Genomic DNA, 13672 nt, shown 5'->3' on the forward strand with positions numbered 1-13672 from the left:
ATTAGATATATGGACTACTGTGTTAAGCAAATTGGTTAGAGATGCTGAGGTCTCTTATTTTTCCAAATAGTAAAGCTAAGGACAAATAAGACACACCTCATCACTGTTTCTCTGAGCAGATGGGAGGAAAGGGCAGAGGAGACTATCAAATGACATTCCAGAGCATCTAAGAATGGGATTGGCATGCATAACACTCTAATGTTGCATTACATGATTGCTGAGTTGCAATGTCAGGATGCCACTCTGCCTATTAATGGATTTGTGCAGGACTTGTCAATGACAGTGGCTCAGAAAAGTTCAAGGATGTAAATCTAATAATTAAAAGGAGTGTGTTTCCTTTGATATGTGAGGATGGCTGAGAAATCACAAAATTGTTGAAGATATTTAAGATTTTTATCCTTGGTAAAATTGAAGTGCCTTTCATGCCATCAAGAATAACAATGACTCATTTGTTTAGCATGTTTACTGAGAATTCCATCCTACTTGAATTCAGTGGGTTTACTACCACGGAATGTACACAGGACTGCAGATTTGCAGTACAATCCTATACATTAAACAGTCTTGTGGCACCTTAAAGACTAACTAATTTTATGGCATAAGCTTGTATGGACTCAAACACACTTTGCCAGATGCATGAAATGAAATCGTAGTTGACAGGTATGCACCTGATGAAGTGGGCTTGAGTCCACAAAAATTTGTTAGTATTTAAGGTGCCACAGAGCTCTTTGTTGTTTTGGCTGCAGCCTACCAACAGCTGGAAATCCTATACACATCTACTCAGTAAGTCCCATTCAGTCCAATGGGATTTACTCCCAGGTGAGTGAAGGTCTGACTGCATATATAATGATAGCATGGAGCAAAATGACCACTGTGAAACAGCTGTGCAACAAAACATAAAAAACTTAACAGTGCTGCATGTTTATCATTTATTTTATGTATTTTTATGGGCTCCTGCTGTGAGGAACGGCAGGATATAAATCAAATAATAAATAAATAAATAATAAATAAATAAAATAAATAGAGCATTTGCATCCTGCTCTTCAGCCAAAAAGGCTCCCAGAGTGGCTTGGAAATGGGAATGGACTGCCTTCAAGTCGATCCCGACTTATGGATACCCTATGAATAGAGATTTTATGGTAAGTGGTATTCAGAGAGGGTTTACCATTGCCTCCCTCTGAGGCTAGTCCTCCCCAGCTGGCTAGGGCCAGCTCAGCTTGCCACAGCTGCACAAGCCAGCCCCTTCCTTGTCGGCAACTGCCAGCTGGGGGGCAACTGGGCTCCTTGGGACTATGCAGCTTGCCCACGGCTGCACAGGTGGCAGGGCACGTAACCCCTGAGCCACTCCCTGTGGGGGTGATCTTTAGCTGGTCCCTGACATCCAGGAGATACGAGTGGGGATTTGAACTCTCAGACTCTGGACTTCCAGCCTGGCTCTCCTCCCCACTGTGCTAACATACAATCAATTAAAACAAGACAGTCCCTGCCTGCAGGCTTCCAGCTTAAAAAACTTGACACACAAGGGAAAAGGGACAGAGAGGGAAGAGAAAAAAAACAAACGCAGGCACCAGTTCTTATACAGTAGTTCAATTTTCTTGATCAGCAAAATAAATGTTCAAATGAAGCAAATGGGGGGGGGAGGAACTACAATCCTTCTCAGACCTTAGATACATCTTGTCAGAAGGTAATGCTGCAATCAATTTCCTTATTTATTTCTGAACAATTACATATGTGCAAACTAAACCCAGGCTATGGCCTGAATAAGGCCAGCTCCCTGCTGAAGCTAAGCAGAGTCAGGTCTGGTCAGTGCCTGGATGCGAGACCACCTGGGAACCATATGTAAGCTGCCTTGTGTTTCATGAACAAGGAAAGGTGGGGTATAAATAAAATAAATTGGGACTTCCTTCTAGGTAAACATATACATGGCTGGGCTCCACGTTTAGTTTCAAAAAAATGATTGACAATAATCCTGGGTACAGGTACTCTGAAGTAAAACGTATTTATTCAGATGTTCCATAAAAGGCTTAGGATCAGGCTTTAATCTGAGGTCAAGCATACACATGCGGCAGAAGAGGGTGGCAGAGCCCTGAAGTGACAGAGTGGGATGTACCACTTCTCAGGCTGCAGGTGGGGCATTCCATATTTGAATCCCACCGACCCTTTTTTTAAAAAAAAACCAACACCACCTGCCTGGGTGTAGATCAGGAGATGTGGGCAAAAACTAAAAACTGCTTGTCGTTCAGTGATGTCAACAATGCGCCCCCAAAGATTGAAAAATGGGATTGTAAGGGCTCAGTTCCCTGCCTTCGTTTTCCTTGTGTTTGGTTTTAAACAGGGCGGCTGACAGAGCCCATTCCGGCTGTGGGAAAGGGGCGAGGAGAAGGAGCTGCGGGTTTTTTTTTTTTTTTACACAAACGCCAAGAGCCAAGTACCTGGCTGACCACAGGAGGCGCTAAAGAGAGAACCTGGCTGAGGAGCGCGCCTCAACGCTCGCTCAGTTTACCTATCGCCTGTTTCCTTTAGTCATTCCCTCCTTCAACCTGGGCCCGCCCAATCGGCCCAGCCCCCTCACGCTACGCAACCTGCGCAGCCCGCGCAGTTTGCGTGTTGGCAGCCCGTGCAATTCTCTCTCTCTCGCTCGCTCGCGTTTCCCCCTCACAGAGTCCGGTGCGACTGGCTGACGGAGCGCGAGTGTGCGATGTGATGCGACCCGCCAGAGAAAATGGCGGCGGCAGGCGGACCGGCGGCAGCTCTGGCTGCCGCTGCAGCTGCGAATCGCATCTCCTTCTCGGTGGGATTATCTTCGGGTAAGGAAGACGCCGCCGCCTGTGCTGCTACTGCCGCCGCCTCCTCCTCCTCCGTTTCGTCCGCCGCAGCCGCCGCCCGGAGCCCGAAATCTGTGAGGACCGGCGGGACTGGGAGCGCTGGAGGCGGCGGCGTTGGAGGGCTCCTGGCGAAAGACTCGGGCGGCAGCGGCAGGGAGCCGCGCTCAGACTGGAGGCGGAAGCAGCTGCGCAAAGTGCGGAGCGTGGAACTCGACGGGCTACCGGAGCCCGCCGAGTGCCCAGAGTTGCCCTTCTGCCTCTCGGGAGCTGCCGCCCTCGCTACCACCACCTCTTCTTCCTCGGCGGTGCAGCCTGCGCCCACGGCACCGCGTTCTTCCCCCGGCAGCCCCGCGTCCTCCCCCAGCCGCAGCTTCATCCTCGCCGGCTCACACGACACGCCGCTGGCGGGCGCCGGGACTCAAGGTGCGGGAGCTGGCGCCGCCGAAAAGACCATGGAGCCGCCACCGCCTGCAGTTGGAACAGGGTGAGGGTGTGTGTGTGTGTGTTTGTTTCTGGGGCTGCTGTCGGTCAGGCAGTGCAGGGTGACACTTGAAAACGGCGAGATCTTCCGGGCATTGGGTTGGGCCTGTTGGAGGTAAGGGAGTTATTTGGGTCTCGGTCCTTTTCTCCTCTCTTCCATGAGCAGGTAACTGAGGTCTGGGCACTGCTGTGTGGGGAGATGGTGTGTGTGTGTTTGGAAATACTCTTTCCGAATTGCAAGGGTTTGGTGCCTTGCCTGTGTTAATTCGTGGAAGCTTCCTGAGCTTGGAAGGCGTTGGGATTTGTCAAGAAAACTTGCCAGGGGTCGCTCTTCGGGTGCAGGTCAGCGTGCAGAGTTGCTTCCTAAGCATTGTTTTGGCACCAGACTCTTCTGCCCTTCTTCTTCCCTCGCTGCGTTTCTCTCTTTGGCTCCCTCACCTTCTCCACCGTGTTTTTTGCTCGAGTGTGGGAGATTTTCAGTGCAGAGATTTATGCACACACAGTGCAAGGAATGTGTGTGCATAATGGACGCTCGGGACTGAAGGCTGCTTGGTATCTGCCCAGCGACTGCAAAGAGGCTTTGAAGTTTGAATTTGTCCTGCTGGTGGTGGTGGAGGAGGACCCAAGACCGGATGTGTCAGCCATTCAGTTTCAGTGCGGTTAAACCCGCTAATTCTTCAGGCAGATCTTTTCGCTGTGGGTAGGAGGATCCGGGGACTTTTTAAACACTGTTGTGTTGTGTTAGTGTGTGCGTGTCTTTGTTTAAACAATATTTCAACATAGTTGAAATACATATGGTTCAGCAATCTGGTAGCAGTTTGCATTTCTCTGGAGTTGCTATTCTCGATATTTGAGAGAAACGATGGCGTTTTTTTATTCCTCCTTTTTTGTGCCTTGTTCCACCTCATTGCAGCTTGAAAATTGCAGAACTTTTAAAAATGTGGGTCTCTTGAGAGAGAAAGCAGTTTATAGATATGCATGTATAATCACTTTTGTGGTATGAAATGTATGATATGTCAGGTGGCTCATGTTGTAGAAGATAGCGTGGCATGTTTTTCTGAAAGTATTAACACAAGTGTAGTCTATTCTTGAAACTGAAACACAGGTTCCATCTGGAGATATTACAGTGAAAACTGCAAGTTTAATTGTCAGATGTCCAGAGAGGCTTAAAACATATCTGAAACCATTCATATGTCCTGTTTCTGTTTTTAAATGGTAGCCTTGCCGCTTTGGATTTGCATATTTGATTTGGTTGCTGTCAGTAAGTTTGTGGCATGGGCTGGTGGTGCAGATCTTGCTATCAGTGCATACCGGAAAGAGCTTCATGTGAAAAGAACAGACTGCCATTCTCATAAACCAGGACTTTCAGTTTTATCCTAAATGCAGTTCCTCAGAAGCAAAACTGACTAGTCTCAGTGAGACTGACCTTAGTATCAATGCTGTTTTTAAAATTACTGTACAACTATAAATGTAGCCCTATGTGACCAATAATAAATTGCTCCTTTTAGGCTTAACTGATGGCCAATGACTGTTTTAACTGTGATGCTAACACCTATCCATTATGACTATTAAAGTCTTGTTAATTAGGCAGGAACCAACCTTTTAGTAAACGCTAGCTCTAGAAATGGTCCACTAAGTAATCAACAGTGACAGATGTATGCTTATTGATTATATGCAACTTGCAAAACACAAACACCCAAATAGGGGAATTCTGATTTGTAGTCAATGAAATGTCTTAAAAAATGTTGATAGTGCAGATACGTAGTGGTAAAACTGATGAATGAAATGTTTCTTGAAATGAACATTTATATTATGTTACGCTATATGTAGGATATATCTTATCAATATTGTTGTGACAGGAATGACAGGTTTAAGCACTGGCAAAACATGTCTTTCAAGTGGGATTCTGAGATTCTTACTTTAAGATACTTAACTTACGCACTTGTTGTGTCTGGCATATCACCTATGTTGAAATATTAACTTATTGTTCCACATATGGGAGAATCTTCCTGAATACCCTCCTTGTTACAAATATACTTTTGCAGAGCTGCATGAAATTAACCTAAATTCATAACTTATTTATAGAGATTATGTGCATTAGCAGTAACAGAAGAGAGGTTCCAACAGTATTTGTTGCAAAGATTTTCATAGTTTAGGTAGGGTCCATTATATAGCAAATGATACAAGGTACAGTAATATTAAATATCAGGTGCTTTATTCTGCTTCAACAGACGGACATTTATTGATGAGGTTATAGCATACTTAACCTCATTTGTAGGTCTAGAATCCTGTTTAACTGTAGATTTTTTTAAAAAAAGGCTTGAGTTAAAATTCTCTCTAAATACATTGTGTAATATTACATTCTGACAAAAAGGCAATATTCTTTGTTAGTTCAAGTTAACTGGTAAAACATGAAATTAACTGCTGAAGAAATATAATTAAAAAAAACCCTGAAGAAATCCAAGTACCTCAAACATTTTATCTCTGAAAATACATTAATACAGTACAGTTTGCTTTGCCTACAATAGAGAAGGTTAGACTTCAGACTTGTAAACAGTTTCTTGTAGTTCCACTGAAATGTCTTGTGTGAAGGGGGAAGTGTTAGTACAAAGTAAAATTTATATGTGCAATTGGTAATAATTCATGCTAATATTTTAAAGTGGAATAAAAATTATTGAAATAGGCAGACAGTATGTTAGCTCCAAAACCCTTCTATATTTCATATCAATGTAGTAATATTTTCCCCCAAGAAAAAATACTGCCAAGAATATTGCACATTTGATTGTAGCAATTCTGCAGTTTGAATACTGTAGGATAGTTGTAACGTATCGATTGACAATATTTCAGCATTTGCCGATAATTTAAAACTAGACCAAAAACTCATGAGAAATGCTGTCACAGATTTGTAAATATATATTGAATGTACCTGTGGGAGCTAAAGTAGCTCACCTTTCCTTAAGAAGGAGCTAAAATGTATGCAGCTCAACTGTGAAGCATAAATGGAAGAAAATCTGTTTTTCTTGTTAATGTACATTATGCAAATATTTAATATATAATATAATTAGAAAATTTCATTTTGTAAATTCCATGAAACAATAAGATCAAGGTTTTCAAATGAGTGTAGTATAATCCCCACATTAATAGGATTGATTAATCCTTCCTTATAGAGAACACTGCATTTGTTTGGAAAATTCTATTTTTTGGAGTTTATAATGTAGGTAGCTCTTTTAGGAGAAATGCACTGCTGTGCTAGTATGTTTTATCAACCACACACTTTTGAAGAGAATCTGGAGAGATTCAGCAAAAATTGGTGATTTTTAAAGTAAAGCTTGAGCAGTTCAAATATTTTTTTAAAAGAGTTTTTGTCACTACTTCATCATAATTTCTGTCTGACTTTTGCATTGGCAGCAGTTTACAACATGAGCACTAAGCAACAAGTCTATACAGTAACAAAAAAATACAAATAATCACTTCACTAAAAGAATAAGGAACTGAAATTAAACATTGCTGGGTTTTCTTTATGTTCTGCAAAGTGAGGATTTTGGGAAAAAGTATCTGAAGAAATTGTTGCCTTAATCTTGTCACAAAACACTTGACAGAGAGATTTAAGGAAAAGATGAAGTAATTGCCAGATAATTTTGTCTGACATGTCACTTAGAACTGAATAAGAAATGGGATCATTAAATGGTTTTTTAAAAAATGTAAGTCAAATACCGTGTCATTTTTAAACCATACATACCCTTTTTATTTAGTAACAGTTTCTGTTGTTGATTCTCATCCAACTCCCGTTGCAGGCAACTGTTTCTGACAACTTGTGGTTATGGATTGGGATGCAGATCAAAAGACTCATCCAGTCAGTTCAGTGGACCAGATGAGCACCATGATGTGTTGCTCTAACTACATGTCTGGAAGGCTACTTCTGCATACAAACTTCACTTGCTGAATATGGGCATTTGTAAATGTTAGTTGTATTCATTAATACAAGAATTGTCTTAAATTATACACATAGTGAAATGGTCACAGGTGGTATCTTGAGGATTTCAAGAGAAGGCTTCTCTGGCTCAAATGCAGACAAGGTAGTTGTCTTGGAAATACCTTGATTTCACTACATGAATAAAGTATTTGTATGTGCATATTTGCTATTTACAATAATGCCACAAACAAAAATATCCTTTTGCAGGGTTCTTCCATATAAAGCCCATAATTATTAACTATCATTAGTCATTTGCTCTGAATAACTTCAGCTGTAGTCTGTCTACTAATGGTCATCTATAATCAGACTAAAAATAATTCAAGAAGATCAAAGCCTGGTTCTTGTGTGCTGTAATGTAAACTCTACATATATTTATTTTGTAAATACTGTTTATATTTACACAGCCTTAAGCGTTCCATTATTCCTATAAAAGGTTTTTGGAGAAGCAGCATTTTATTAGCCCTTTCAAAATGGTTTGAGAGATCAGATCCTTGCTCACATCATACCATGTTACGCAAATGGTAGGGAGACCTTCTATTGCAAAGCCAAGTTCTGAGAGTTGTTTCTGAGTTACTGATAAAATGCTCCATGTTGCTTATCTCTGCAGTCAGGTTTGTTGTATCTCCCTGTAAACACAATCATGTATCTGTGACCATATTATAATAGCTTCAGTTAGAGGGCAACATGTTGGTTTTATATGTTTTGAGTACTCCTACAAAGCCAAGATACAGCTTTACTTCCCGTAATAGCAGTAAATGAATTTATAGTTCACTACTGTATATTGTATTTTTCCTACCCTTTGCTTTATTTAAATTGGGAATAAAAGCTGTACAAGAATGATAAAGTACAAGGTGTATAATCAAATAACCTATACTATAGGACGTCAACAGTGAAATCAAGCTGTATATTTGCTGATTGTTCTAGATATACAAACAATTATCAGGTATGAGGAACTCATTCCGGTATAGTTGTTTGTGTCTTATAGCTATGTGCATGATTGGTCAAGAGTATTTCAAAACTAGATCTAAAGCTAGCTGCATCAATGGATCTAGGTTAAAATGAGACAATATAAAAAGAGAACTTGCTGTGATCCTTCAGTTGATGGGTGAGTCAGCATGCAAAAAAAAATCCATAATTTGTTCAGAAAGAACAAAACCAGTAATCTGTCTCTAAGAAAGCTTAATTTTATTTTGCAACAGGCATGTGAGTTTCATGGCCAAAGATTTTGGATTCTACTCCTAAGGTGTATAAATACTGAGCTGCAGCCCTACTGGTGCAACATGTGTAAAGGAGCTTCCAGCCCCTTGTGCATCCTCAAAATTGGCTCTGGAGGGGTGGTGAACCCTCTAGAGCAGACTTTGGGGGCGTTGGACAGGAGAATAGGAAACAGAAGTCCTGTTGCACCAGTGGAACTACATGTGGAGCATTGGATACAACCCATTGTATTTAGTTAAATATGTTTTAGTTGTTACACCAACTAGTTAGTATGAACATTTAGGAATGATAGCTCAGAGGTACACCCTGTGCAGAGCATCCCAGTTTCAGTTGCAAAGTGATGTGAAAGACCTCTGCCTCTGGGATACTGGATAGGTATTGCTAGCTGGAGTAGACAATACTTGGTTATATGGACAAATAGTCTTTCTGATATAAGGCAACTTATATTCCAGGAGAAACGTGCATTTCAAAATGGGAAACCTGATTTAAATAATTAATCTAAACTTCTCCCCCCCTTTTCTTGGTGGTAAACTCAGTCAATTTGGGGAGGGGTGCTTGTAGGATCCAAGTCCCTATTTGATGTAGGAAATCCAGAGCTACAGCATTCTCAACAGGTGACACCCATCATCCCTGACAATTGGCGCGTAGCTTCCAGAATTGGATGAAGTACTCTAGCTGACAAGTGAAACTTATAAGTTGTGTCTAGGACACTATGGTTCTATTAGTGAAGCCCAAAATTGCATTAGCCTTTTGTGTGTGTGTTCATATCATACTGTTGACTTGTGTTCAGCTTGTGATTGATTACAATCCTGAGATCCTTGTGATATGTACTGCTGCCAACCCAGGAATCCCCCATTCCATAACTGTGCATTTGATTATTTGTCTACATGCATAATTCTGCATATGTCTTCATTTTATTCATTGCAACACAGATTTCCATTCTTTTGAGGTTTGAATTTTATTCTGGTCTCCTATGGTTTCGCTGTCCTTCAGAGATTTGTGTCATCTGCAAATTTGCTAAGGATTCTGTCTACCTCTTCATCTATGCCATTTGATAAAAATGTTGTAGAGCCCTTGGACCAAGGCAGAGCCCTACAGCACCCTCCTCAAAGCCTCCCTCGAGTTAGATGAAGAACCATTGATGAGCACTCTGAAGTGTAGCTTTCCAGACAGCTGTGAATTTTCCTGACTGTGATGTAACTGTAAGGGTAACCAAAATGTGAGGTTGCCTAACAAAATGAAGAACTTTGTTTAATTCTTTGCTGATATCAAGCTATGTCGACAGCATCCATTAAGCTAGTAACTTTTTCAGAAAGGAAAGAAAATTAATTTGTGAGGGGTGCATTCTTCACAAATTCATGCTGGCTTCTACTAATCACTGCATTGTTCTTCTCTGGCACCTCACCTATTCTCCAGAACTTTTCAGAGATGATAGAAAGTGGTTCTGAGTGTACAGTAATTTTTGTTGCATTAATTCAAATCATTCTACCCTGAGGACATCTGGGTTTCCTCTGGGCTTTACAGCTGAAATGTCTGAAGTGCATACTAATCAATCAAAACTGTCTTGCCCCTTCTACATGTTTCGGCCTTTTAAACACATGGCCTGTCTGCCTTTTTAAAAATACTTTAAAGTGCCCTTCATGAACATTCTTTCCTATCCATTTATTGCCTTATTAATTAAAAAAGAAAACTTGGAGGGGGAAACAATTCAGGGAGTGACAGGGATTCTTGGTGTGACATCATGGGGGAGGGCAGACAGTTGGCGCTGTGAACTGCCACCTTTTGGTACGAACTTGTCCAATTTCCCCCCCAAAACATTAGGATGGAGAGAAAATACATGTTTGAGGGCACACAGTCAGGATGCCTCCAGAGCAGCCTATTCCACAAAAATTTTATGTGTATCCTTGTCTTTCATATCATCCATAACTCTTCAGTGGTGCATATGGTGGTTTTGACATTTTTTTCTCCCTCCACAAACTTCAACCAACAGGGGGAAGTAGAGAACAAACTCAGTTGGTTTGACTTCAGATTAAAACATAAGGACATAAGAAGAGCCCTGTTGGCTTATCTAGTCCAGCATGTTGTTCTCATGATGGTCAACCAGATGCCATTAGGAAGCTCACCATCAGTACATGCTTGTGTTCCCCAGCAACTGGTATTCAGATGCTCCATGGAACAAGCCCACTACTGATAGCAGAGGCATGTGAATAATCACTTGGCATTATTAATTGTTGGTGACAAACAGTAAGGAAAGTTTGTTGCTTTCATGCCTTACATTTGGGATTCCTGGAAGTATTTGGCTGGCTACTGTTGGAAATAGAATGCTAGATATCCTGGATCCCTGGTCTGAACCAGCTGGGCTGCTCTAATGTTTTATGTGAATTGAACCATGTGCCCACCTTGGTTTGATAAAAACCAACCTTCCTTTCTGGTTATGCCTAGAAACTGTGAATTCATTGCTTTATAGCCTCATGTCTAGATTACTGTAATCTATATTTGGGCTGTAAAGAAAGGGGAATGCTAAAAGAATCTGTTTCCTTGCACAGCTGCTTTGTTAGGTAGACCAGTTGTGCCCCCAAACTGACAATGCTTCCACCATACTCTCTCCCTTAACACCTAAGCCCCCCCAGGAGGAATGAATTCTGAGATGCCAAGGCAGTTACTTAGATGGGGACCCCAAGATAGCATGGAATTTACTTGTCCCTCTCGGAGGCAAACAAAACTTGCTTTTCTCTGCCAAGATCCCACTCAGCTTACTTGGGGCACAGAGTCAGCACCCAGCTCCCTGTCTGTTCCAGAGATACAAGCAACTTGCTTTTCTCTGTCAGCCCCAGTCCTGTATCTCTGTAGCATTGATCCAAGTGATTGAGGTTCATGAGAGTTTTACAATGACCCTGTGAGTTTGGTAGCAATGCATGCAAGACCCCAACAACCAAATTATATGAAGTTTATTAAGAATAAACAGAAAGGAAGAAGACAAATGGACAAAGCAGAATATAAAACGAGCTCTTTAGTTCAAAACTATCTGATTTTGCTGCGTACAAAGCAGGCTTCTGGTCTTTTCATAGCATAGATGGTAACACAGTGCAGATGGTCAGTTGTTGGTTTTCTGATTATCAGTGAGGGGCAAAGAACTGGATGGCTACAGCCCATTTTAAATGATTGTTTACTCAGGTTGCATTTTTCAGACAGCTGGCACCTGGCAGTCAATCATATCACAATGCAGGCTTGCCAGGTAGCCCATTTACACCTTTTAGGGGAGTTGGGGAGAGATGGCTGGCACTCAACTTGGGAAGTGACTATCTGATGATAAGCATCACTGGGATTTTAAAAGGCTTTCTGCCAGATAGGATTTAACTAGGAAAAATGAGGGATGTGTCTTATTCAAGAGACACGATGAAGATCAGGAATTCAGTTTTTGCTATAAGGGCTACCCTTTACTTAAAGTAGGGATGAGGAACCTGTGGCCTTCCAGATGTTATTGGACTCTCAAGACCCATGAGCCCCAACCAGCATAGCCAATGATCAGGAATGATGGGAATTGCAGACCATTCCAACATCTGGAGGGCCATTGGTTCCCCAACCTTGACTCTAACTCAGTCAGTCTTGCAAATATCTGCTTGGCAGGGGTGGGGAGTGATAGTCCACCACTTGCTTTGTTCATGCTTGTTGATTAATCTTCCTCCCCTCCTGCTCCAATGGGACTAGCTCACAACAGGGACTGGTAGAGGTACAGCACATGTACAACAATTGTAGTATCACTTTGTTTAATACAAAAATATTATGTAGAATCTAGCCAGTACACCATAAGTAGAGCTATTTGTTACAAGATAAACATGGTAATGCAGGGTAATTCAGGAGTTAAGGGAACTAATATTCCCCACCATCTGATTGTCCCCTGCAAGAGCTGCCACCAAGCAGTTTTTAACCTGTCCCCTTCTACTAGAAAGGGTCTGAATGGGGAGGGTGGAATTGGCAGACAGGTGAGAAGGGATAAGAATGCCCCTCTCACTTGCTGATTCTCCTTTGCAAATAACTCTCATCCCGGCCTCTTTTTATGTTATCTTTAGGGGTTTGGAAACATGCATTTGCTCAAGTAATACATTTACTTAGACAGAATTGCCAGTACAGCCTTTACACTGTGGCTTTGTGATGGTGATTATGTATGTAGCTCGTTCCCCCCACCTCAACTTCTAGACCTGTGGCTCTTTTATCTCCCTTTTATCACTGAAGAGCTAGTAGCTTTTTAAGACTGGAAGGAAGAATGTCACATGCCGTAGTCAGAGTGAAATATTGTGGTGGGCATGCAGCTGTAAATCTCTGGCTGTATAAACTTGTATTGTATTCTGGAGGCCATCAATTTTTTTTTTTTACCAGAGATCACTAGGTGACTTTTATGTTTTGAGAATTCTTAAGCTGGTGAATAATGGAAGCTTGTAGCCAGGAACTCCTTACATTCATTGGTAGCACAGATAGCAAGGGTATGCCACATTCACAGCAGGACTTTCTTCAGGTGCTACCAGGTGGCTGTTTATTAAATAGAATTAGTGCTCTTCATGCATGCCTATTTTTGCAACAGCCACATGATGTTCTTTCGATTAAAATGCCAATATCTCCTTCATTTAATTTGGATTTATCCTTACCATGGAAAATCCAGTAAGTTTGAAAAAATAGGTTGCCAATGACCTGCTTGCAGTATTAAGCCCTCATCTGGAAACATCTTTCTTCCTGACTCTTTCTCTTCATGCATACCCCCTACACCATCTATTGCTTCAAAGTGATATATCACACTAAGGAGATTTCAAGGAGCGCCTTGTAAAAAGCAGTCGGGACTCTTTATAATGTGGAAGGTTCCTTATGCTATCTCATATGTCTTCTGAATTGGGCACTGTCTGTCTGTCTAATGTAATCTAATTTATACCCTGCCCTCCTCCCAGTAGGAGACTGGGGCGGCAAACAAAAACACTCAAAACACTCTAAAATATCATAAAAACAGACTTTAAAATATATTAAAATGTCTTTTAAAGCATCTTTTTAAAAAAAAGCTTTAAAAACCCTTAAAAATTAAGGTTTTAATTTTAATCTTTTAATCTGTATTTTCTTTAATTTGTGCTGTATTTCGTTTTTGTTGTGTTTTTTGTTGTTTGTTTGTATATGTTCTTGTGGTCTTTTATTATGATAT

The 13672-nt window shown here is 41.4% G+C and overlaps 1 protein-coding gene across 2 annotated transcripts in view; it reads left to right on the top strand.

The window, feature by feature from the left end:
• Window positions 1–2498: 2498 nt before the first annotated feature.
• Window positions 2499–13672, top strand: part of MAP3K1 (mitogen-activated protein kinase kinase kinase 1) — an 86984-nt gene continuing 75810 nt past the window's right edge. Inside the window, exon 1 of one of the 2 annotated variants that reach the window (XM_061618230.1) lies at window positions 2499–3306. In XM_061618230.1, coding sequence (XP_061474214.1) covers window positions 2720–3306 — 587 coding nt within the window. In that variant the 5' untranslated portion in view covers window positions 2499–2719. Of the gene's footprint in view, window positions 3307–3978; window positions 3999–13672 lie in introns of those variants that run through there. The other variant, XM_061618240.1, reaches the window with a different exon arrangement.

This window comes from Rhineura floridana, chromosome 1, assembly GCF_030035675.1.
Source record: "Rhineura floridana isolate rRhiFlo1 chromosome 1, rRhiFlo1.hap2, whole genome shotgun sequence".
Lineage (NCBI taxonomy): Eukaryota > Metazoa > Chordata > Lepidosauria > Squamata > Rhineuridae > Rhineura > Rhineura floridana.